The sequence below is a fragment of the Falco biarmicus genome, chromosome 9, assembly GCF_023638135.1.
Source record: "Falco biarmicus isolate bFalBia1 chromosome 9, bFalBia1.pri, whole genome shotgun sequence".
Classification (NCBI taxonomy): Eukaryota; Metazoa; Chordata; class Aves; order Falconiformes; family Falconidae; genus Falco; species Falco biarmicus.
Window position 1 is genome coordinate 25,549,328 of NC_079296.1, and position 26,640 is coordinate 25,575,967.

At 46.8% G+C, this 26,640-nt stretch overlaps 1 protein-coding gene across 2 annotated transcripts in view; it reads left to right on the forward strand.

Moving 5' to 3' along the window:
- SH3PXD2A (SH3 and PX domains 2A) overlaps window positions 1-26,640 on the forward strand; it is a 272,044-nt gene that overhangs the window by 39,630 nt on the left and 205,774 nt on the right. For both annotated transcript variants that reach the window (XM_056351801.1, XM_056351800.1), the window contains exon 2: window positions 7,952-8,032. In XM_056351801.1, coding sequence (XP_056207776.1) covers window positions 7,952-8,032 — 81 coding nt within the window. The remainder of the gene's footprint in view (window positions 1-7,951; window positions 8,033-26,640) is intronic.

Below are 26,640 nucleotides of genomic sequence, written 5' to 3' on the forward strand. Positions count from 1 at the left end.
GGCTCTGAGGACTTCTCCGTTGAGCCGACTCTTCAGGGTGATGTGTTTCTTCTCAGAACAACTTCAACTACAAATCAGTTTCTAAAACCAGTTTGTGAAATTGATGCAATTTTTGTATTCAAAACCTTTCAGTGAAACTTACTTGAAGGACTTGAAATTCAAGGGTCTGTTTTGTCTGTTGACTGTTGCTTTTCCTAATTCTCTTTATTTTTTCTCTTCTCTTCTTCCACCATGACATTCTCATATTTTGGGGGTCTTCATGAAACACCAACCACCCTCTGGGGAAAAAGACACAAGCACTGAGTTACAATAGTTTCTTGTTCAGGTGGTATCCAGATTTAAGAGGCAGTAAGGTGAAAACTTCTTACCTTCTAATGCAGCTGGATTATTTTAGTTTGCTTGCCATCGACAGCCTCTTTCAGACCCAGGTTGGGTATTTGAGAAGGCCATGAGGGAGCCAGGTTTCACAGAGAGCCTGTATGTTCTTGTTTCCATCTTAACATTTGTCACTCTACTGTTCTAATGCTCTGTAGGCTTAGATGTTGTGTTTTCTAATCATCTGTCAACTCTTAAATGGTAGAAACTCAGTCCCGTGGTTATTCTGCTTCACAAATATTTCCATCACATGTCGAAAGTAAATGCAGGAGGATGGAAACAGATTGGAAACAGAAATGCAAGTCCATGTTTTACTTTGCGCAGATGTTCTCCCTCCTTCACGCATGTATGTAAATCTAACGGATGGATGTTGCCGGCTTCCCTTGCAGGGAAGCTGCTGTACTGCTTCCCAAACCTGGGAGGCGGTAGCAGGGGAGTGACCAGTCTTTACTGGTTCTGTTTCTTATTCTCTTTCTGTAAGCTCCAGTTATTGAGTATGTTGGAGATAAGATAGGAGCCTTGACAGGTCTTTGATGTGACCCGGGATATCAGTTAAAAAACGAAGCTCTGCTAATGCAACACAGATATTGCATGTCTGTAAGAATTCAACACATCGTATTCTGATCATAGCCCCCTAAGAAGGAAGTTAAATGAAGTAATCAAACAAGCCCAGCAAGGGGCTTGGAGGTGGTTTGTAACTGAGCTGCAGGGCTCCCAGCCATTCCAGCTCTGCAGCGCTCCGCTCAAATTGTCGGAAATCAGGGGTGCAAACTCCGCGTTGAGCTCTTTATGCCTCTTGTGGCCACGCAGAGAAATGCAGCAGGGAGGTTTTTCCCCTTTTGGCTTATTACTCTGTGTCGGACTTCTTAGCATCTGCTTAGCAGGAAGGTGCTTAAAAACCCAAGCTAGCAAATGCCAAAAACCTGAAGGGTGAAGATGCGGCTAAATAGAAATTTGAACCATGGTCTTTGAAACTTCATAAATGTATGAGAAAAATGCAGGAGGCTATGTCTTACTCTGCCTGTGTAAACATAATGAGCTGGGTTCATCACTCAGACACAACCCTGTTACTTGTCTAGTCCACATCCCCAAAGCTAGGAAGCCAGCAAAAACATCTAGCCAGGTGCCTCCATACTCAAATGAGCTTTTCTTCCTGTGTTCCCAGGGATGTCTGCTGGCTGGCTTGAGGCAGTTGTTTGCTATTCTCATTTGTGTTTAAGTACCAGGATTTGGCAAAGAGAAATTGATTTCATCCTGGTTAATTCTCTACCAGGAGGAAGGTCTGTGCCCATATAGGATGCAGTAGTGATGGGGCTTTCTAAACTGGAAAGGACCCAGCTTGAGTCTCTGAGTATGGGTGGATTCAGAGCTGTACAGACTTGGTGTGATGTGGCTGAAAAGAGAAGCAGCATTAATCCTCTTGCATTGCTGTTCAGAGCTGAAACAAGATCCACAAAAGGAAACACTGAAGGAAGGAAAACTATCCCATGTCCCCATATGTTTAACTAGACTGTAAATTAGCTTGCAAATTGTGATGCAGACTGGAATTGCTGTGTCCTACTTAAATTGCCTGTGTGGTGGTTGCTCAGGGATGAGAACTGGCGAGCGCTGGGGCTGTCTGATTCGTTCCCTCTCAGCATACTGTGACTCTGCTTTGCTTCCAAAACTTAGGTACGTGCAACGTTTGTCCCTGAGGTCCGTGGGTGGTTTTGGGTTTTTTCTCAGTTACGTTTCCTCCGTTGGTAATGGAAATGCAAGCCGGGTAGAGGGATGTCCGTGAAACCACATCTGCTTCATGAAAAAGCCAGACACCCTGCACCTGTGTGCAGCCTGCATCAGCCCCCGTGCTTGGGACTACTCTGAGGTGCCCTGCCACCGCAACCACCATCCTGCAAGAAGCTTTCCTGTTTGGGGCCGCTTGGGTTTCATGGTTCTTCCGAGCCTTCTCAGCTCAGTCTTCAAATTCCTGGGGTGAGAACAGCTCCAGACTGGGGTTGAAAATAGCTCTTCCTTGGCCCTGTCCCAACTGAGTTGTGGTCCCTCAGAGGTTCTCATCCTGAGAGGTGACATCGCTGCATAGCACTGGTGGTGGCCTCGCCATGGGCTTGGGGCTGAAGGCCTGACTTCACATCTCTAAAAGAACTGCCCAGGTCTCACCATGCTTTTCTGGGCGTTTTGGGTGCTGGTGGACTGAGCAAGGAGCCCATGCTGCACTCACTGGATCCAGAGACAATTGATCCAAACCAAGTGAGGGCACAGGCGATGTGCGCAGGAGAAGGGCTTACCTGTTAGTGCTGCTTCCTGGGGCATTTTACTCTCCCTGCTGCCATGCTGGCTCTTGTATAGGGCAGGGATTGAGCACACTGGGGGCCCTCAGCCTGGGGAAACCCTGGCTACTGGTGCCAGTGTCTTGTGGGGTGGAAGAACGTACCTGAAATCAACCACGCTGCTTCTGGAAGGTGAACAGTTTTGCTGCTTTGGCCTCATAGGTACCGAAAGTGCTGTCCCTAGGCTGTTACCATTCCATATCTGCGTCAGCACTGATCTGTGCTTATTGGAACATCTTTGACATTAAAATGGTTATGGAAACAGTAAGTTGATACAGTGCCCGTACTCTGGTGACTTAAGGCACAGACATTATGTTGACTTTGTGGAGGGATGCTGCAGTTGTTTTAACGTAAACTCCACCAGCTAGATAAACCAGCTGAAATTGCCGCAAGCCTTGCGGGAGCTGGGCTGACTTTGCATGGAAGCGGACCAGGGAGCGCTCACATGCTGAGCTGTGCCAGTGGAAAGTTTCCAGCTCACAGGCAGCAATAGCATCTGAATATAGAAAGGGGAGAGGAGTGTCTTTTCCAACTCGGTCATGATTCACAGGAGGATAAACATCCAACATTTAATACAAGACTTTGAAGAAGCCAACATTCTCCAGGATAAAAGGGGCTATTGTGATGGCACCTGCATACAAATGGCACCATGGCGTTGTTTTTTGCATTCATAAAACTTTCTTAATGGCTGGTGTTTACTGTAACTACAGCACCTTCTTTTACGTGTGCAGGGATATTTCTAGTCTCTGCTCTTCAATCTTGTCTTTGCCAATAGCTCATGTATTTGTGGATGCTCTTGTCTTGGTCTCATCATACTGCTTATTGCAGGCATTTATCTTCCATTTCAGCTCATCTGGCTGTAGAAAACAAAACATGAGCCTCTAAAAAGCCAATTAAAAAATCGGTCATGTGATAATAACCTTAATTCTTTACCTCTGGGGTTTCTGCCAGCTGGAACTGGATATTTTCCATTTAAAACAAGGCATTCAATGATAAAGTTGTGCCTAATGACATTTGAGTGAATGCTTTTTGTAATAGGAAGTCATCTCTCCTCATTGCTTGGTGTAGGCAGTAAAGGGATAGTAATAACTTCAGTTTGCAGTGGATTTTCTGCTTTGCGGTGGGTAAAAAGGAAGTGTCCCAGAGCTAGAATTAAACAGTAATTAGCAGCTGATAAAATCCCCCTGACATCCTGCACCATCTTTCATGCAGCGTGAATATTAAGAGCTGCTTATCAAGCTCAGTTCCTGATTAATACTATCCAGTTTGTACAGGCCTGCTTCTTGTTTCTCTGAAGAAGGATTTATTTTAAAATACATAGTAGACTAAAAAAAGACTGGATTTGTCAAATTAAAAATTGAACATTCTTAGTGGCTGCAGCACCCAGTGATAGTGCAGTGAGTTGTTTGTAATGTGTACTTCAGTTATTATTTATTACTAAGGACTTTTTTTTGTTCAGGATTTTTAAGGTGGAGCATTTGAATAGCAGCTGGATTTTAGTTTCTTTAAGGTCATAAATAGGGCAGATACATAAAGGAGATCTTTCTACCTTAAGTAATTGGCTATTGCAGTGAATTGTAATTTGCAATCACGATTAAAGTTGAGTTCTGTGCATGTATGGACTGTAGGAAGACACTGTGCTTCAATGTAAGAGCTCACTCAAGACATGTAAGATGCTTTGATTTTATCTCCTTTTCTCGAGAAGCAACATGCTGAGGACCTGGGACTCTCCTGTGGCCAGGACCAGCTGCGTGCTGGAGTGGTGGCTTGTGTGGCTCAGTTTTGGGGAGCTGTCAGATGCCACAGAAAGCCCTTCCTTGGCTCTGCAGGCAGCTTGTGAGAGTGATGCTGGGCCTGCCGGGTGTTCAAGCGTGGGATGGCTCTCTGTATTTATCTGATATTTCCTGCTGCCTCCTTGTCCCGTTGCGAATGCATGACCTCGGCCTCCCCAGGACTGCTTTTCTCGTTCTCCCGTGGGATATAGCTGATCGCTTTCACAGCGACCCGTTTTAAGATCTGAGCAAAAAAATGATGAGGTAAGCTGATGTAATGTTTGCTGCTCATGAAAAGGTTATGGGCCAGCTAAGGCAGCAGAAGCGAATAACCACCAAACTCTGGTCTCTGAGGGAGAGAAATGTGATATCTAAGGCTTTTGAAACCTCTAGACCTTGCTTTTAAGATCTGGCATTTTACCGATCTTTTTCAAGCAAACAGTTATTCCCCATTATTCTAAATGGTGGCTTCTGAGAAGCAATTTGATTTACACAAACAAGCAAAGAAAATCAGTAGCCATTTCAGATTTCGCACCTGCGTCCCACCAGGCAGATTCTGAGCCTATTCATTTCTCGCTTCACAGAGCTCCAGGTTATGATTAAAGGCTTTCCTTGCTCCTGCTATGATCTTCTCATGAAATAGAAGTCAGTGCATATGTGTGCTGCCCAGTTCGTCACTTGCTGAGCTTGAAGAGACTTAAGGCTCAAAAAAATTTTTTAATTTTTAATTAAAAAAAAATGTTTTAAATGTGCTGCGAAGCTCTGGCTTGATTGAAGTCAGTGGCAGCTTCATTCATGCAGGGCCTGGATGTCAGAGTTGGGGCTCTATCTCCACCATGCAGTGGGGTCCTGCTCCAAATCCCACTCCATGCACCAAACACATCCAACCTCTTGCCCATAATATCCTTTTGCACCCAGCTCTGCCCCCTCTAGTGTGATGGGGTGTTGTGCCACTTAATGCAGTGCTGAACAATGCTGGACTCTTGAAGCAGAATGAACTCCTGTCTGGACTAGATCTCAATCAAGCAGACTTGCAGGCTGTTAAAAATTTCAGGGATACACAGTTCTTGTGGGTTCTGAGGAGTAGCATGGGGAAGCCTGAAGTGCCATGAAATTCGAAAAAACCTGGATGTCTGTGGCATATGTGTTTTGTTTCTAGTTTCTGGAGAGAAGATGCATAATTAAAGGAAAAAAATCTTTATTTTCATGTACAATATGTTTCTCCTATCCCTGTCTCGTCTGCTTTGTGAGAACCCGGGGCCAGAATTACAGTATCTGAAGTTGCTTTTGGATCCTAGTCAGCTCCCATCTGTCATGAGCTGTTTTTAATCAAATGGGTTTTCCATCTGAAAGTAGCTGTTGGATAAAGAATGAGTAGAAATATTTGTGTTGTGAATTTGCTCAGATCGAAGCTACAAACTTCCCCACCCCCCCCACCCCCCAACAAACACGTGGAAAAATATTCTTCAGTGTAGTGTGGCTGGCCTGAAATTTGGCAACAGCAGTTTCCTTCCCAGGCTCTGACTCCTCTGCCATGTCTGCACGGGTGAGATATTTAAAGGAGACCTGAAATCTTAATGTTACACAGTTATATTTCCCCTCCATGAAGCAGGGCAGTGCTGGTGTCACCCTTGTGTATATGGGTGCTGTGGGAGGCAGGTTGGGTGCCTTGGTTTTTGAGCAGAAATATGAGATGCAGCAAAGAGGTGACCTGGGTTTGCTGAGAGTCATGTGCTCGCCCCTGGGAAGTTTTTCCTTTGCCAGCCTCGATGGTCTCTGCTGTGGTGGGAGCAGCGATAGGTTTGATATGGTAACCGAGTCAGACTCAAGCTCTTAGTCCCTACCCTCAGTGCTCTATAAAAGGCCCCAGGTCTCCTTAGTAGCCTGCACTTAGCATGTCCAGTTCTCAACTAGCATGAAACGGCTGCAGGAGACAGGGCGCAAAACTGTCTTGGGCACTGAATGTGGTCTTAACAAGCAGAGGGGAAAGTGAGGATGCATGTCCTCCATGGTTTTCAGGCCATCAGATGGCACCTTTCTTTTACCAAAATCCCTCGCAGTCCTCAGAAAAGCATTGTTAAGCTTGTTCCTCAACATTCCTCTAGGGGTTTTCATGGAATATCCTCTATCATTAAAGGCACATAAGCAATTACCCTGTATCAGCACCTTGGAAGATGGGCTAGTGGCCTGGGAGGATTGGAGAAGACGGTGATTCTTATCCATCCCCCATGGCTGGTGACAGAGAGCTTCGCTTCTGCATCCATGGCATAAAGGGAGAGCTCCTGTTGCAGCACTCGGGCAGAGGGAGGAGGGATGCTTTCCTGTTTCCTCTGCCAGATCCTTATCTCACTCCATATGTGAAACCTGGAAATTGCTTTAAAGGCCCGGGAGCTGGCCTAGCTGTGATTTCCGTTACATTGGTGTTGTGTAGTCACCCTCAGTGGTCACCCTTGATGGCTCCATCCTGTGTTTGCTGAAGTCTTGTGTACCTGTCATCAAGGCAGCAGGACCAACATTTGGTCTGAAGGCACGTGTATAAGAAAGCAGAAGCTGTCTCTTTTTTTTTTTTTTTTTTTTTAAGTTTTTTTGAGGTTCTAGGGTCAAAAGGGAACATTTGTGTATTTTATATACATGCATGTGTGTGCGTGCACGTGTGAACCATTTTTTATCACAGCTTCCGGCCAAACAGCATTACTGTAAGATGATTGTTTTGGGGGTGGAATGTGGCTGGACAAGGGAAATCCTGGGCTCGTTCTGGGCTTGTGTTGCTGTTTCCACCAACGTAAGAAAACAGTGTCGCTGGCTGACCTGCTTTACATCACCTTCAAATCAGTCTGATAGGTGGCAGAAGTGCCGAGTGGTGTGATGTGACTCAGCAAGGGCTGTGTGCTGGAGCTGCTGTTACGCGTGTATGGGTGTGCATAAGCAGCTGTGTTGCACGGCTGTAATCCCACAGCCGCCCCCTGGAGCTGCGTTCCCTTTAAATTCCCTTGTTGAACTAGAGCTGCGTCTTGCCCGGGAAGGGCCATGGTTGCATCTCCATATGCAAGGAAAACCTGGAGCGTGGTGTTGAAGATCAACAGCTCACTATGGGCTGTTTCTTCAGGGGCAGGATAGCTCTCCCGGCCATTCCTGCAACGGTCTCTGGGAACTTCCAAACAGGCAGAGGGCAGGGTGTGTTACCATGGACCAGAAAATGTGCCATCACTTAATTAAAGCTTAATCCCAGAGAAAGCAAAGTCGGTGGGAGCTGGGGATGGACGGAAGAATACTGGGTGCTTTCCTAGGACCTCTGTTAAAGGTTGCAGCAGGGCATGGCTTTAATTTAGGCTAGTCCTGCACCCAGGGATGTATTCCTCACTGTGGGCAGGAGCAGGCAGTAAGACGTGGAATGAACCTGTGCTGACTGTTCAGCTTTTGGACATAGCCTGTGCTTCATGGCCCGCACTGACTTGAGTTTTCTCTTTTCCTGAGCAGGTCTATATCATCAACGTAACATGGTCAGACCTGACTTCCCAGATCATCTACCGGAGATACAGCAAGTTCTTCGACCTGCAGGTAAGTTTATCTTGTCTAACATAAAATATTATTTCTACTCACACTTGTAGTCATGTTTCCAGCTGGGTTAATAGTGCCTTTAAATGAGGCTTTGTGCTTGTTTGGTCTGTTACATGTCATGATCTTGAAACTTTTCAGGCTCTGTCCCTGTAGGGTATAAGATAAGTGGGTGGTATGCTCACAGTGAGTAACTTGCACTGTAAAGACATTTCAAGCTGACATTTTCATGAATGGTTCCTATTGAAGAGAGGATCTAATTTTAAATACTTCAGATGCACTTAGAACAGAAAGAGAGTTACATTTTGGGCCCCCCAAAACTACTTACCCAAATCACTGAAAACAACAGAGCTTTTTCTCACTCCCAGAGCAGTTCAGTAGTGGAGATGGTAGCGGAAACCTTTCAGACCCTTCACCTAACCATCTACGCAGCCAGCCGATGTCCTGACTCCTGCTGTTTTGTACAGCTCCTTTGCTGTATTCTGCGCCTGTATATTTAGATTTCATCAAAAGCTTTCTTGCTCGATAGCTGCTGACCGAAGTCTGAAGTCAGGAAATGAGCAAAGTCCAAATTACAAAGCTTCAGTGGGGGCATCAGCTACTTCATTTCTGGTACTGTTCGCAGGCACAAACACGTGTAGGGAGAGCTTACTGGCTGGTGTCCTATTTAGCGATAACCCAGATCCATTGATACCTTTGTAAGCAGCAAAACTGTTAATTGCCTGGGGTGAAAAGGAAACCTGTGGTCTGACAGACTCCTAAACTTTGGGGGAAATGTCAGTTTTGGGGGAGAGCTTGTGTTTGGGGCTCAGCTGTGGTTAGAATATCAAGTGAGTCCTTGCAGCCAGTGTTAAGGATGTATGCAGCTGACCGTGCTGTGTCCTGGGAAATAACACTGACCTTTTTTGCGGTGATAAGTTAGGAAAAAGAGGGTACTACTCCCTTGGGTACCTGATTTATCTTGAAGAGTCCTAGTTTCATCATTTCTCCCCTATATGCATAATTTCTGGTACTTGGACATCTGAAGTCTCTAGCCTGTTTGGCAAGCTGTATCAGTTATGGCCTCCTGGCTTTTCTGGTGGCATATGGGACTGTTTCTGTGGCTAGTCCTGATTTCTGTGTTTGCTGTGTGGCTGGAAGACAAAAGAAGGATGTTCTTAAGCTGCATTTTGTGCCTCTCTCCACTTCTTACTGGGCTGAAGTGCCAGACCTGCCTGTCGCACTCTGTGAGGAGTATGTCGGTGGCTTCTCTGTGTGTGATGGACCTGCTAAAGATGCACAGCTCCATAATTACTAACATTTATTGTCAGCATACAGATTATGGTCAAAACTGTTTCTTTCTCTCTCTTCTTTTTCTTTTCACCCCAGTTCTGTTTTCATGTGTATGTTCTTCTGGGTCTCCTGGCCTTTCCTGGTGGGTTTGAAAAGTTCCCATCAAGCGTGGAGTTATCAATGGGGTTAGTGTGTTGGACAGGAAATGATGTCTCAATCAGGGAGTGAGTCCTGAAAGGTCCCATTGATAAGTGCAAGGGGGCCTAGCGCCAGTGGAAAACTCTCGCTTGCACAACGCTTCTCCCCCCACGAGAAAATACGACAAGAAAGTAACAAAATTCCCTTCCTTAACCCTTTTCCCTCCCAGGGATCTGTCAAGGCCACCACTGAGCAGTGACAGCCCTCTGCGATAGCCTCTTTAGCTCCTGCAGTGTGAGGTGCACAGTTACCGAAATTGAGGTCTTCACCTGGGGTTTCCATGGTCTTGTTGTGTCTCTGTAAGCGTGTCACTGTGCCTCAGTTTCCCAGCTGTAAGACGGGGACAAGGCCCTGTGTTCTCAGGCTGCCATAAAATGCTTTTAGGCTCCCAGAAATAATAGGGGTTGGTTTTTTTTTTTATCTTTTCCTTTTTATTATTTTTTCTGGGCTCTTGATGCTGCCTGAGCATCATCTCCTAGGTGAGGCAAGCAAAATGTGCTTTGGGTCTTGAATTGCAGCTTGTATTTACAGCTCTAATGAACCCTGAAAAGGGAGTTGGAAAAGCAAAGGAAAGCTTAGGGCACTTTGGGAAACCTATGGCTTGATGTGCAGTAATTCTTGCCGCACAGCAAATTTGCTCTAGATAAGAGGATGACCTGTGCTTTCCAGATTTTGAACTTCTAACCTAGCAATCATTGGACCTAGGGTTTGCGACCCAATACTATGCATGGTAATGTGTCCTTAGCATAGTCAATCTACTTTGGTAATGTCCCTGCTTATCCCTATGTGGCCCTTCCAGCAGAAAATCAAGCAAACCGTCAGTAAGTAATGCTTGGCCAATTTACGGGCACTACTTGTGTCCAAAACAGCTGGAGCCTGTGGGTCTCTGCCAGCTCCACTCGTCCCACTGTGTCCATGACAGAGCTGCACTTCAGGGCTTGCTAAGCTTGCACGTGTCTCATTTGCTTTTGACTGGAAGTGGGGGAACAAGGGCTGACTTGTAATGACTTAATCAGGGCTGCAGTGCCTGGTGTTGACAGTGACACTGGATATGACCCATGGGGAAACCTGGGAGGCTGTCCAGGGGCAAGGAGGGAGGAATACAGATAATTAATTTCACTACTGCAATTTCACGTTTCTTTAAAAAAGAGCCTACCCTTCCCCGAACAGCTGTCTCTGTGGGAAGTGGCTCAGTGGTTTTGAGAGCCTTTGCATTACTAGATACTGGGTTTTTTGAAACACTTTCTAGCAAATCCTCTTAGGGACTGCAGGCAGTAAGAGGCTGCTCCATCCCAAGGTTTCAAATCCTCAGAGTGTTTGGTTGTGCTATTTCAGCAGCACATGTGCTTGAACTGGGAGTCAGGTTGTTTTCAAGATGAGTAATAGGGCAGTGAGACTGGATGTACCATGGAATTTGGAAGCTGGAGTTTGCCCCTTGAAAGTGTGAGAAGTGCAGCAAACAACACAATGCAACAAGCCAATTGTCAGCCCTGTGCTGCTTCAGTGAGGGCTGGAGATCTATAAATACAGGCTTAAATTAAATCAGGGCGTTGCTGCATCATTTAATTGTGCAACCAAGTCACGTCTGCTGCGGAGCGTGGGTCAAATGATGGCAGCAGAATACATGTGTGTGCCAATGTTTCGGTAAATAGGATTGAAAGGATTGTATTAACTCTGCATAGATGAAAGCATTACAATAAATTGCTTGTCAAGTCCAATTATCTGTTGTCTTTCACCCTGGGGAGGCTCTTGCACCTGAGCACCACGTGGGGTTAAAGCTACTTCCTTAATGGAATATTTTAAGTGCTGCTTTCTTGGGCACTTGCCCACGATGTAGAACGGGGGAGCATGAGGTGCACATCACTGGGGAGAGTGATGTGAACATCGTCTGTAGGTAGCACTGACACTCATGACAGGCTGGTGGCTCATGGAGGCACATTCCCTAGATGCCGTTTGAGGTCTTCCGTCACTCCTGATGGATTTGGTGGTGGTTCTGAGCTGGTAGTTCAGCAATACTCCTGTTGTCCCCAGAGGAGCTGAAAAGGACCCTGTTTGATTGGGATAGCAGGGGGTAACTCCTGGCATTTCTAGTCTTCAGTAGAAGACATCTACAGATGTAAGGCCCACATTCTAATTGCTGGAAAGTGCTTTTGGAGCCTGTTAGCAGAATGGGGATTTGCAGTTGAGTGTGTGCATGAATAATTACCCCAATTGTAAGGTGGAGAAGTGTGGGGATACAGCCCACCCACTATCCCAGCGGCCATGCTGGGCTGGAAAGCAGCAACAGTTTGCAGCTGGCAGGTATGAAGGGTGGCTCTTTCCCCGCTCCCCCTATCACCCTTGCAGTTGCACAGTACCACCTTGGGCTTTTTATAGATACTATGATGCCAGTTGGGTGCTGCCCCTTGCTGCTGAGAAGCCCTCTCCCCAGCAAAGCAAGCAGGGAAAATGTGGCCAAGCTTCAGTGCCTGGTGCCTTAGCTTGAATCATGAGTGGTTCATCTTCTGCATTTTATCCAGTGACTTCAAATGTTCTGGTCTGATTTCGTGCCTGTGTTACTCAGTGCCTGGAGTCAGAGTATGAACAGGACCAGAACCTTGTCAGAGGAACCAGACCTTAGGCTCAGATACTGGCCTCTCTGTCACTCCCCTGGGGACAGCTGGGTCTTGGTGCACGGAGCTGGGGGAGGATCCTTTCTCACAATAGCAAAATCCAGCTTTCTCCAAGGCAAAACACAACAGCTGGCTTTAGCAGCATGCCGTAATCCCACGTTGTGTTTCTGGCTGCGCCAGAAGTGAACAATGTCCCCGCTGGAGCCACAGCAGGAATGTTAGGTAGGCTGATAGCAGTCTCTCTGCACAATGACCGACACAGACATTTTGGCTGCAAGGAGACATCTGAAATGTCACAATTTTGAAAAGGCAAATAAACAAAGCTCTGTTCAAGCATTGGCTTTGTATATCAGTTAGCAAAAAATTATCTGCCTGATGTAGTCTGCTGATCTAAGCAGGTTTTCTTCAAAGTGGCGCAGAAAGAGGAACTCACTAGCAGCCTATTAGAACATTAAAAAAATAAAGAATATCAGGAATTTTATTAGGGAACGGAAAGAGATGTAAGTTGTTTTCAGGCTGACGATAAAACATCAAGAGCTTCATTTGTTATTGCTGGGGTCATCCTGATTGTTTATAGTGCTGTAATGGAGTAACTGAGCATTGAAGAGGACGTTAAACAAAAATGGTACTATAAAAAACAGTAATTGCAGTCGGTGTCTCTGCTTCTCTTATGCAGACTGGAGTTCATCTGAACGCTACTGCTATTGATTGTTCTTCCATTGCACGCTGTTCCATACAAACATCCCTTTCTCTGTGGCCCTAAGCAGTATCAAATACTGTAACGTCTGCTCTCATTTCCAGTTAGGTGGTTGTGACTGTGCCACGTTGCTGAGCTCCCCGTATTTCAACAGCTCGCTATGATTTGAAGCAGGACCTGGTGGCTTTGGGGTGCAGGCTTTCTGGGGCAGGGCAAAGAGGGAATCAGTGCAGGGTACATGCCCAGTGTGATTCTGATGGCGTTGTGTATATTCACTCCATTAATTTTGGTTAATTGCCCAAGTGGAGACCTACAATCCTACATCTAGTCGTCCAGTGCAGTCTCTTGTAGGACCTAAGATATTTCATGTTGTAATGATCATGCTTTTAGCTCTGCAGGAATGATGGACAACTTCAAGCTTGTGTTAAATGTGTCAGTGGTGAAGAGTATAGGTAAGAATGCAATGGGGCAGGCATGCTCCCACATTTGCAAATGCTAAATCCTAACTCTCAACCCACCAGGCCCTTCTAGCACGATGAGTAGAGTCACTGCCTGGTATTCTCAGCCATCCACAGCAGCAGGGTCCCTCTGCAGTGCGTGATGCTCTTTTCCATAGGTGCCACCTCACATGCATGACGCCGCACCCTGGCGCTGTCGGAAGGGAAGGAGGGCTGTTGATATTGGGTCTGTGCATGATGCAGCTTGCCCCTCTTGCAGCGTGGGAGGTTTGTGTTGAAAAGATTCCCAGCCTCTGACGAGCTCAGGGAGTGTTTCTGTTGGGCTTCGTGTGTGTCTGAGAGTGCGTATGGAAACAGGCAGGAAAGCTGGAGTAGGTGGGGTTGAATAGGGCACAGGGGGAGGTGGGGAGGAACAGCATGGCAGAGGTTGTTGCATCAAGCTGTGGTGTGTGTGCTATGAAACGTAAGACAAAGGGGGAGAAGGGGAAGATTTTACTTAATGGTGTTGCTCCCACTGAGCTGTGTTGACAGCAAGGGATCTGGGCTCTGCACTCCAAGCATATGCCTCCCTCTGCTCTGGGCTGTGCGGGCCAGGATGGTCTGGGTTGCAAGGATCAAGTTTCTCCTGCTCGCATGCCCTTGGTGTGGGATGCTGGGCCTCGGCATCCTGGCCCTGCTGTAGACATTGAGAGTTGCTGTGAAATCCTTCTCCCGACCAGAAGCCTGGCTCCATACCTGACCCATGAGGTTCGGACCCAGGGCTTGGCTTCAGGGCCACCATCCCTGATAGTCACGGGATTGTGGGGATGGAGTTGCTCCAGCAGTTGGGATGTAGGATTTGGTTGAAAACAGCTTCCTTGAGAGCAGGACTGAAACCGAAACAAGCCTGGGAAAATTCAGAGGAAACTGAGCACTGCTCTGTCAATGTGTCTGTTTCCAAAGGTCAGCACCGGCTCCTTGGGGAGAAATGGCATGTCCTTTCTTCTGAGTAAATGTGGTCCAGTTGTCTGCTGCTAACCCAGACAGTGTGTGGAGAGGCCAGCAGTGGCAAGGTTTGCAGGTGATATAGAAAAGCAGATTTCCAGGAGGAGCTCTATGCCACTGGCTGTGAAGGCTGACTGTGCCTCCCGTGTTTTTAGCGGCTGTGAATGGAGCTGCTGGTGCAGCTGCACTTGTAATACTTGACTCTTAGTAGCAGAGACCTCCCAAAGCCTGTCCTCAGAAAAGTAGCCCCGTGGCAAGCTCACCAATATGAGGGTTTGCTGGGGGAATTGAGATGCCCCTGGAAAAAAATAAATAGCTGATACGGTTATTAAGCTGAGAATCCCAGCTGATTTAAAGGCTATTTAAATACCATCTGTCTTTCTAGTCCTCAGTCAGTGCCTTAGGATACCAGCTGGCTTGGGGCAGTAACTTTGTCTTCAACGAATAAATGGAATTGTTTATGATTATTTCCATCATTATTTAAATGTTTGCTTGGCAAAACAATCTGTTCAGCTTCCAGTATTTGTTTCTGAAGAGACTTTACACGTCAGACAAAGATGAGGACCGTGATGGGGAAATGGCAAAGTGCCTGCCAAGCTACAATACGGGCTGCGTTCAATGAGCACAGCAAATAACCTGTGGCTAAGAAAGTGACCCAGCCTGTGGGAACCCTCCCCTTTGTACTTCTGCACGTGGGTGCTGTTGAGGCATAAAGCTGATCCTGAATATTGCCCATACACTGCAGCGTGGGAATCTTCTGCGTGGTGGCTATGGGGCAATATTTGCTGCTCAGCACCAATTTAATACACTCCCCTGCCTGCCCCATGTTCAGGTCTGGCCAAGACACACGTGAGCTTAGAAAGTGAGGTGGTGGCTTAGCCAGCTCCTCGGGGGTGACAGCAGCAAGGCAAGAACAGAGGTGATACGCACGCTGCCTCGTCTGGGTGGTCTGAGGATTCAATAGAGATGTGCGCCTCTAATGATAGGGAATGGATTTTGCTACCAAAGGATTAAGGTTCTTACTTTCTCTGGGGGCTGCTGTGGGTCAGAGGTGAGTCTCCCAATGCCAATGGTGCTGTTGGTGCCGTCGGTGCTGTCATAACCTCTCACTGTACACAAAAGGTTTTGTGATACCAGAAACACCCACAGGAGTCTTCTGGACAAGGTGGCAGTGAGATTTCGGAGCTCTGGTTGAGTGGTTATCCTGACCCCACTATGAGATGGGAATCTCTGGAAGCTCTGTCTCTGAGGGTTGTGTCCTGCTCCATTCCCTTGCTGCACAAGACCAGTGTCCTGGACCCCACCATAGCATTAGTGACTATGGTTTAGGGTCATTGCACCACATGGGCATTGTTCTGTGTGGTGCCAAAATTCTCCTGGAAGCTGACAAGTCCTTATTTCCCTGGTGCTCATGTCCTGTGTGTGGAATCAGTAGTATTGAAGCATTTCATCACATTATCAAGAACCTGTCCCCTTATCTGACCCAGGTCAAATGCTGATTCACTTCTAAGGTCTTACAAGAGCACAACAGCAAGTGGCAGGCAGCTCTAAAAATGAGTTTTTCCCGCCATCCTTGTGATCTCCTCGGGTGCTGTGCCGTGAGAATCTGAGACACTCCACTCTGATTGCTGAAGGGAATTTGCTGTCTCTGCTGATTTTCCTGCCTTTTGCAGCTTCTGAGCAGTTCAGCACTGGCAGATGTTTGTTAGCTTTCAGTTTATAGCTCTTCTTTAGGCAGGCTCCTGATCCTAGAAGTAAACCAAAGTTTAAGCAAGCTATGGGTTGTGTATGTAGTTAGACAAATGAGTAGGGTTTTTGTTTGTGGGTTTTTTTTTTTGTTGTTGTTTGTTGTTTGGGGGGTTGTTTTTTTAAAAGAAATATTAGGAGCATCACAAAGAGGTCGTTGACATCTTTGCTGCATCCTTTTAACTATACATGGTCTCCTACTGCTATTTCTCTACCTTCTTAGAAGGCATCTTCCATCATCACTCTAGGGAGAGTTTTCGTGTGGATGCACACAGATGTATCCTTGATTCCTGCTGGAATAAATCAGAATTTCTCAGCTTTGTGCTTTTGGCCTTCAGGTAAACTTTACTTGTTAAGAGAAGAGTCTGTGCCCCTGGGACCGAGGGTACTGTGGGTTTTCGGTCTGCTGCTTCCCCAAAGCACCGTGCAGCTGCAGAGTGCAGCGCCTGGACAGTGTGTGGTCTGTGGTGGGCAATGCTTTGGAAATTGCTGCCTCTCACGATGCTAAGCTTTGGAGTTTGATCTGCACAATTTTATGAGGCTTGGATTGCACATTCAGTGCCCTGTAAATCTCATCAGCCAGGGGAGAGTGTGAAGTCCATCTCCAAGGTGTGTGATCGTGCTGGGATGGCAATGACTGTCAGCTCCATCCGCTTCTTGGAGGAAGGCCTTAGGACATTCGGAGGGGAATGTACACTGGGGTGTGGAGTTACAAAGTGGCTCAGATTGCAGGTGGAGAGTGAGAGCTCATAAAGCAGAGTACCCCTGGGAGTCTGGATCTCCAAAACAGCAGCAGTGGGAAGTGTCATGGTTAGGAGCCCCCAGCACACGGGACTGGAGCTTCCCCTGGCTGCAGAGTCACAGGTACGGTTGGGGCTTGGAAATGAAATGAGTGGCAGAGCTCAGCAGTGATGAATTCTCCCTGCCTATAAACAGCCCGGCGTGACGTGGATTTTGGAAGGTGTATGGACTTTGTGAGTATGAGAGAGAAGCCTGCACTGCAGGCTCTTGGCCCATAGCTGCATAAGCTTTGGGAAGCTTCAGCTGTGATACCCGTTCCTGGTTCAGCTTCCCTCTCCAGTTCAGATCTGATAGCTGTAAAGTGATGCCACGTTACCAGATGCTTGCATATTCATGGGGTGGTATTTTTTTAGACTGAAAACTCTCTGGGGGTATTATTTGGAAGCTATAAATGAATTGCTTTAGCTGCTTCTTGTGTGCATGCATTTTCTTATGAATTACCTAGAAGGGGTTTAATTTGGGTGGGTTTGTCCAACTCGAGAATCTCAAGGGAGTGCTGCAAAACTGTAATAGATAGTAGATTTCTCAGTGGACAAATTCACATTGTCTGGAGTAGGAACCTCATTTAGAAAGGATTAAAAGCCACTCTGCTGTGGAATGGGAAGGCTCACTTATCACAGAATCACAGAATCATTTGGATTGAAAAGACCTCTAAGATCATAGTTCTGCTGTCAGATACTCTGTATCTACCGTTCAAACTAAACAAGCTTGTTACCTGCAGAGATCCTTCAAGATCCTTGAAGAATATCAGACACCAGTTATGAGCCTCTAGCAAGCACAGAAAACAGTGAAATTAGTCAAAAGCATTATATGCTGTTATTCCTTTGCTTTCTAGAGGTTTGGCTTATGTAAGTTGTTCTTGTTATCAGTACCTACATCTCACATCTATCAGTGATCTGGAGACTGTGAGGACAACGGGGACCCTCTGCTGTGGGAAGGGGTCTGTCTCCTGAATACAGCCACAGAGAGGAGCACCAACAAGTTCTCCCAAATGAACTGAGTTGACTTATATCAGCTGAGAAGGATTCAGACCTAATTTCACAGCTGTTGGTTGCCTTTCATGTTAAATATCAAATGCATCAGGAAAATGAGTTGCTGCAAGTCGCTAGTGGAAGTCTAAAACCATGCCTGAAATTGCCAAAAATTCTGAGCCATGATGGAAGATTTTGGTATTGGGCCCAGGCCTGCTGTTTTTTTGCCTGCACACTGTATGTTGTACAAGGGATTATGCAGAATTGTGGTAAAACTGGGCTAAAAGTCTGTCTTCGGCAGCTCAATGCTGTGTCAAGGCTCAGCATACGCCTCCTGTGTTATCCCTTCTCCACCTCCATTATTCCGGTGTTGGAAAGTCTTGTCATAGGAAGGTCTCCTCAGTAGGATTTAAAAAGCTCAGCCTTGGGAGGAGCCCTCTTGTTTGTTAACCTTGTTCCAGGTTTTGTTTGCTGGAACAATAAGACACGGGAGAGCAGTTTGGCTGTGGGATCAGGCCCAGTCAAAGCTGCGGCTCTGGGGCTGCTCTTGCACAGGCACTGCATTCTCTAAGTGCTGCTTTATTAGTGTATTTCCTCTTCTACCAGAGATCAAGATCAGCCTTTTTTTTTTTTTTTTTTTAGTATCTGTGTGAAAATTAAATTCCTTGGAAGGATTTTTCTGTGGCCTTCCTTCCCTGAAGCACCCAAACCCTGAAAGTTCAGGCATGACAATTCCACCCCCTCCACTGCTTCACGGCTCTCCACTAATCATGCTCAGCTTTCAGTTATTTATACTGCCGGAAAATCGTGTGGAGTTCACACCCCCAGCCCTGAAACACAATTCCACTTTTGTGCGGCGAATACAATCCTTCACTTTCATTAAGTGTGCGGAGACCGAGATGAGAAGTGCCTGTTGTGTTCGCATCCCTTGGCTCGTGATGAGAGGAGCTGGTTGTTTTCACAAACGTCCTAAATAGCCCTGCAAGGGTTACAGGGAGTTTATTTACATTATTGCATTTAAGTGCAAATAGAAAATTGCCCAGCCATAATGGAAAGGTTATGCAGGGCTCTTGTCAGAGCTCTTTTCTCTGCCACCTCGCCCCTCCCGGCTTTCTGCTCCTGCAGGCTCAGATGTGGGAAAGCTGTGTCTGGAGCCATGCATCTTGGTCATGTCACACCAGGGTTTGCTTACACACAAGAGCATCAACTGGTGTCTGTTCCACTGCGGACTGTGTGTAGTCCTGCCTGCCATAGGAAAGGCTCCTGGTCAGGCTCACTCCAGCCTGATTTATGAGCATTGGGTGCTATTTGCTTCTTCCCCATAGCACCGGAATAACTGACCCTTTCTGCAAAAGCAGTTTACAGAGTGTGAAGTTGGGAGTTTTTCTGCCTTATTCCCTTCCTGCCTGCCTAAAGTCATGGCACGCTTCTGCTTTCTTGCAGCCAGAGTGGTTTCATGTCTTGTGCAAACACAAGTATTCCCATTGCAGAATAGTCTTTTGCAATTTCCCCTTTCCCTCCTTCAGGGGAAGCATCGATGAGTCTTCAGTGGAGCAGTCAGGACAGCAAAACCCACAGAGGAGCCACGCTGCTGAGCAGATGAGTGGTGAAGTCATGCAAGCAGCAAGAAGATGCTCTGGGGAAAGCACAGCTTTGTGCACACTTACTGCTGGATGCCCTGTTTGAACAACACCCAGCCAATCTGGGGGCTTTGCTCTCCACCTTTTGCTTTTTGTTTGAAAGGACAGATCTGATCTATAGGATTCATGCAAGAGACGGAGGATGTGAACTCTTACAGCATGTCAGATCCTTTGGCACTGCCCTGGCTGGTACACACCTTCATACAGCATTTAACTGTACAAGTGCCAAAACTATAGTTTCCTGAAGCTACGCCATTTGACTGATGGGTTAGCATTTGTTCTTCCCTGCCCATGCCCAGGAGAAGCATGGCAGGGGTGATGGTGCCTTGGTATGTGCGTGAGATGAGGATGTGGTGGGAGCATGCCACAAGCGTGTTTCTGACCCACAGCATTCCCAGGTCCAACCCCCTAGAGCTTCATTCTGGGTAGGAGCTACAGGGACATGGCAGCAGGTCACACTGTTCAGGCCTGCGGCTGCAGCAGGGCTGGCCTGAGCTGCAGCTGTCCTAGGTGCAAGCAGGTCCTTGAACACGGGACTTGTTCAAGTGCAGCTGGGACCCTGTGGCGGTGCAAAGGTAGCAGAGCAGGAGTTGCAGTCTAGGGAGGAGGTTCATGCTTCAGAGTGGAGTGAGTTGGTGACAAATTCTTGATTGGCAGAAGCTGTGAACAACCTCACAAAGGGCTAAGCAGAGACTCAGAAAAGCATCCCTGTGTGTTTAAAATAATTTCTGTAAAGCTGTAGGGCTCTCTGTGGAAGTCATTCCTTAGGCATCAGTGTCAATGCAAAGATGTCTCTGATTCCCCAGGTGTAGTGAAGGGCAGATCCTAATGGATTTAGCACTGGTTTCACAAACTGAGTTAACATTGGAGCTGTGTGCCTGGATCTTGATGCGTTTGCTTTTTTAAGGGTGTGTTAAGAAAACCAGTGGGACTTGCTGAGCTGCTACCTTCAGCCAGATATTTTGAGAGGCGAAGGACAAACCACAAAAACATTGTGTGAGAGAAAGGAAAATGCCAAATGGGAAGGAATTAGAAAGCAAGCCAGAGAAGGACTAAGTAAAATGATAACGGGAAAAAAAATCTTTCCAAGAACTAAGGCGAGTTTAATAATTGAAGTTTTGTCTTACAGGGAGTATATCTTATCTACCTGGAGCAAAAATTATTTCACAGTTTTTTCTTTTGATCTGGCTAATCTCTTGGCTTTTGGCAGCCCAGTGAGTTGGGACATTTTGGCCTCTCTGTGATCTGGGGAGCTCTGAAATCCAAGTCCAGGCTTGTCCTGATCGCTACAGTGATGTCCTGCTGCTGCTTGAACAAAACTGGCGTGTCTGTCTTCCTGGTGAAGAAAATACGTTGTGGGATGGCACGTGGCGAATACCTGCGTCCTTGTAACAAGTCCAGGTTGTCTTGTAGTTTTTGGTGTGTTGGTGGCTGTTAGCACAGCTTTGCAAAAACCTCTGCAGCCATCTGTGATGCTCGTTGTATACTGTGCTGAGGGTTAGAGAGTGCCAGTCTTTTCACGCATCTCACTTGCATGTAAGGGTAGAATTTAGCATTTGATGTTTCAAGAGGTGGCAGAGATTCGTTTGCTGTTGGGATCTGGCAATAAGGGAGATGGAGCCGCAAGGGGTGATGTGCTGCACAAAGGTGGTCCCTGGCCATCCTTATGCAAAGGAGACAAGTTTGCAAAAAAAATGTTTCCAAGGTGGAGACAAGCCCTGCCAAGCTTCGGGTTCATTCTGGTTGTGGGACAGCCTTGGATGATACAGCTGAGCAGGGGTGTGATGTGGGCTGCAGCAGCACTAGGGCTGTACGTTCCTGCCTGTTGCTGTTAAGAAACCTTGTATTGAATCCTGTTTCACTCTTAGGTCAAAATATATTTTGTTGCCTTAGTGTGGAGATGTTTTTTAGGTAGTTAGGGGCTGGGAGTCTGCAGTGTGAAACAAGGAGTGGGGAACGGCTGGTGTGGCAGGAAGGTTATCTGCAAATATCCACCCATAAAATGGGGGCTATAATCAGCCCTCCTGGAGAAAGTTTATTCATTAATGTTTCTAAAATGTTTTGAAGTCTTCAGCTGGAAGTTGTCTTAACAGAGCCAAATGTATTACAGTAGCTGAGCCAGACCTTAATGACCACATTCCCTCTCCTCCCCCCGAGCCACCAGCCAGTTCTAACAGGGTTTGGTGAAGTGAAGCATCAACAGAGTGACCAAAGAGAAGTGAACTACTCAGCAGAAATATAAATAGTGCTTTTCTTTCTTGGGATTATGTCCTGGTCCCATGGACTTTTGCTGCCAGGAGTGGAATTTGTAGAAGAGATGAGCAGCTTATTTCCAGGCTTGTACCATGTTATCCCAGCTGATAACTGGTTTAGGGTCCCTGTGCATTAGTACTCACAGGTGCCTTTTGGGTGATAAATTCATCCCACCTCGTCTTGATAGGAAATCACCAGTGAGGCTGGCATGCTGGGATGGGAGAGAGCCATGGCTATCGACAGGGTGCACGGCAAGCAGGGGAAGGACTTCACTGGGGTAAAAGGAGGAGGCCCCAGAGCAGGATGCAGCGGAGGGCTGGTTTGATGGGACGCTTGGCTCCATGCCTATCTGTTTCCTACAGCGCTACCTACCCCCTATCAATAACAGAACAGCATTTGCCTTTTGATTGGTTTGATTTCTGGTGTCAGGAGGTGAGGCTTGGTGGCGGCGTTGGTGGCAGCAAGGGTCGTTTTCTTTCATATGAAGGAAATGGGGCAGGTTCAGTCTGTGCTGTGTCCCCAGAGTACCCGTGGGTGGGATTGCAGTGTGGAGGCAAGCAGGTAAATAGGTGTGCCGGGAGTTGTGGTGTAAGGACATGTGCCAGAGAGTGAGCTGCTGTTACAAAAGTGTTCTTCGGGCTTGCACTCGTTTGCTCTGGATGGCAATTAGGAACATCTCATTAGTGTGGCCTGATGTGTCGTGTGCTCAGACATGGCCAATAACCTTCCCGGCCAGCTCTGACACCCTGGCCTGTTGTGCATCTGTTCCCTGGCCTCACCCAGGGCTAGGCTGGGATGGCTCCTGCCTCAGGGACTGCATTGCTAATCAATGCCTGAAGGTTTGAGTTGCCCGCACATGCCTTGGTGTGGGGGAGGCTGCTCTGCATTGGGATGATGGGTCTCAGCTGGGTGAGAAAGGAGATGTCTCCAGCTCAGAGGCAGAGCACCCCATGTTGCATGTGCCCCGTAGAAAGGAGGTGGCTTGGCAAACCAGAGAGGAGCCAGCATCTTCCCCGGAAAGCTGATGTTTCTAGTGACCCGTCCTTCGAAAGCGCCCTCCAATTGTGGAGCTCTCAGCCAAAGAGCAACCCAGCCCTCACCTCTAATCTCATCTTTCCTCTTCGAGTCCAGTCCCTGGAAAGATACAGCTCTCCAAGAAGACATTCCAGGGGGGTTTAATCACTGTGCTCACTGCAGCCCCGCTGCGCTTGTGGTCTAAGCACCTGCTGTTTCATTTAATTAGCAACAAATGGGAGGCGTGGGTTGGGGGGAAGAGAGAGCAGCACCCTGGTGAAGTATTTGCTGCGATGTAATGTATTTTATTTTGAGTTCGGAATGGAGGCCATGAGGAACATTTTCCAGAGGGCTTCATAAACCACCTCCGTTCACAGGGTGATTATTTGAGGAGGGAGGGGATGTGGATTTAAATCGGTGCTGCTAATTTCTCCAAACAACCACATTATTTTTAACTCATACTCCAGACTCCCTCCACCCAGGGCTTGATGTTAAGAGCTGTGAATTTTCCACGTCATAACAAAGTCCCTCTATAAAAGACAGCTCTTTAAATATGTATTTTTAAAATGGATTTCAGATACGTCAGGCTCTCAAGTATGTCAGTCATCAGAATGGAAAACTAACTCTTTCTTTCCCTCGTGGTGACCTGTTAATTTATTTGTATTTCAGTAGCACATACCAGCTCTGAGCAGAGGTTGGTCTCTAGGAACACACATGAAAAGCTGCAAGCCCTGGTGAATATAAGTTGAAAGAAATAATCCCTTTCTTCACCATGATTCATTAAGCTTGGGAGCTCTCTGTTGAGATAAAAGCATTACATGGCTAGCAGCATTTTACCGATGCAGGGAAGGGAGGTGGCGACAACTGGGCTGAGACTTCAGGATGAACCACTTGTGCTGGACCCTGGCTGTGCCCCTGCCCTTGGGAGATCAGCAGCCAGACCTTTGTTCAGGGAAGGTTACAGTCACAGCTTCCGTGGGCTCTAGCCCGCCAGCACTGGGAGCTGGTTTTCTCCATGGGGATGGCAAGTTTAACAGCAGTCTTCTCATACTTCTACATCTGGTGGAAACTGTAATTCATGGTCTAAAGATATATAAGGTGTATTGGCCCTCTGTCTTATTTTCTTAGGGTGGTTAAAGCACCAGTGGCTACAGGGAAGAACACTGTATTATTTTTTCTTCCTGCCCTGACTAAAGCAGAAAAGCTGGATTTTAGAGATTTGGTCTTTGGATTCCCTGTTCTGGAAGAGCTTTCATCTCCCATGGATTTTGGGACTCCAGATGCAGCGCTGCCTGGGGTCATGATGAAAACTCAGACTAATCAATTTGTTCTCATGTGGAGTTTTAAATTCAGTCCTGGGTATTGGGTTCTGGTCCAAGGACAGTAAAAGTTCACAGAAAACTCTCATCTTGTGAGATTGTCGTAATCTGGAAACACCAGAAATATGGAAATCCTTGCTGTGTGTCCATCCTAGAGGCCTTCAGAATTAGAACAATAGAATATTTCACTTGGAAGGGACCTACAATGATTATCTGGTCGAGCTGCCTGACCGCTTCAGGGCTGACCAAAAGTTAAAGCATGTTATTTAAGGGCATTTTCCAAATGCCTCTTAAACACTTAGAGGCTTGGGGCATTGACCACTTCTCTAGGAATTCTGTTCCGATTTGACCGCCCTCTCAGTAAAGAATATAAGCCAGGTTGTAGTTATTCATTGCCTACACAATCCTTGTGTGCTCACTGCTGTCAGGTGCACTGTAATAGCTCCTGGAGACTTCCCAGTTGGGAAGGCAAATGTAAAGCAAGGTTTCCCAGGGAAGGGAATTGCCTTGTACCTGAAAATCCAGTGGTGTTGTGGAAAAAAGAATCACCTTTGCATGAAGTGCATGAGCATGGAAAAGTGGTCCTTCTACAACTTAGAAATCATTGGTTTTGCTGAAATTGGCTCTTCCTCTTACTTTTTGGAGTAGTTTCATTGTGGTTTTGTTTGCTTGCAGGCATGCAGGGCGCCTGCACATCTCCTGGACCTGGCAGGCTCCTGTGAGTCAGCATTATGCTGAGAATCCACCCCATAACCCCTCAGCATTCTCTCTTCCTCCTTTCTCTATGTTCCTATCTGATGTTAGAAGTAGGTTCTTTCTCCACAGATTAAATCTGGAAGTAGTACCTGAAGGGACACATTCAGACTCAGGATGTGAAGTTTGGAGCTCTTTTTCCACCTTTGGACATTTGACAGATGCTTTTAAGTAGATGAGATACTATTACAGTGTCAGCCCATCTGTCGTTGGAAGCATTGATTCTGCTTGGTTCATATTCTTCTGCTTGGTTTTAACAAAGGCAACTGAAGCTGTCTGGCGGTTTGCCTTGTTGTATGCCTCAATATGGCTAAGAAAAGAATTTTGTTTTCATTTTCAAGCCTCTGTTGTATTTGCACTGTTTAACGCTGTTCAGTCCCAGATCCAGTCAAGGGGATCGCCTGCCCAGGCGGCTCTTGCTGCCTGTAATAGAGAACAGCCCCTTTGCTTGCCCCTTCACCTGCTGGTGCTCGCTTTCGAAATATGAGCATCTTCCTCCAGCTTCAAATCTTTCTCCATGTTGATACTAATCTGCGAGGTTCAAAGCAGGGGTGAGATTTCAAAGCCTTCTTAACCATGTTAGATCTGCAGTGTGACGCTCAGGCCGTGTTGAAAGTCCGTGTGTTGAAGCACATATAATCACGCCTCTGCACCTGTTAGAGCAGGGAAAATTTCTTCTGAGATTTTTTTCTGTTTTTCTTAAGCTGCTCTCGGGTTTTTCTCCATTCCTAGCCAGCATGGTGTTCTCCTGCATCTGACCTCATGGAGAGACATGCACCAGCCCCAGATGAAGGGCTAGAAACAATTGTCTGCACCTGGCTGAGCAAAATAGGTTATTTGTGTGTATGCGTGTGCGACTGGTAGTGTAATTTATTTGTTCAGTTACTTGAGCCAAGGTTTCCCCCAAAGGAAGCCTTAATTAAGCAAGATAACTTTGCATCAGCATTGCTAGCAAAGAGCAGCTCACTGTGCTTGCATGCATGCTGGCCGCAGGTGTATAGTTGCTGCCCTCTCATGCCCTTTTCTGTCTCTGTTTGATAATGAGGAGAGGTTAGCAGCAGCTGTTCTTCGCTGAGGCTGGCGTCTTCCTTTCTGATGGAAAACAGGCCATTCTGTGCTCTGAAATAGTCACCTTACCCTCAGCAGGGTGCACAGGTGGAACCTATTTTTTGAAGTTGTTTGTGTCCTGGTAGAAAGCAATTGCTGTGTGGTTCTCTTCCCACCTCCTCCCCACTTCACTTCTTTCTTGGGATCCTTTTTTTTTTTTTTTTTTTTTTTTAAATTAAAGTTTTAGGGCTAGGTTCTGCAGGTGGCTGAATCGTCAATTCCCTTGAGAAGCTGTACCCTGCTCCCTTACAGCTGTAATGCTGAGGTGCTAAAGGTTAATCAAATAAATAACCCCATGGAGCACCAGAGGGTCACAAGGGCTCACAAACCCAGCAGCCAGGTGTGGAGACTGCAGTGCCATCAGACAGCTTGGCTGCTGCTTGTAAGGGAACTACACTGTCTGGATGTGGCCTGAATCTCTTTGATGGAGGTTACCATGCTCCTGGATGCTTTCTGTGACAAAGCATCATCAAGTAATTTCGAGGAGTGGGGGGTGGTCTGTGAAATCTTAATTCCCTGCCTGAGCCACACAGAAGAGTGTGGTACCTGCAGCTTGTTGGTTAGGCTTGGAGTTTCCAACACGTCTGTGAGGATGTTTCCACAATCTGGGCATCCTTCTGATGTCTCTTTATTGTGGCTTTCTGTGATGGGAAGGAGGACAGAATGAATGAGTGCAAACCCACAGGGAGGATGAGAAATGGCTCTGGATGCTTGCACAGTGATTGCAAGGTGACTTTCATGCGAGTCTGGCCTGCCTGCCTGCCCCATCCAGCTTCCAAAAGTGGT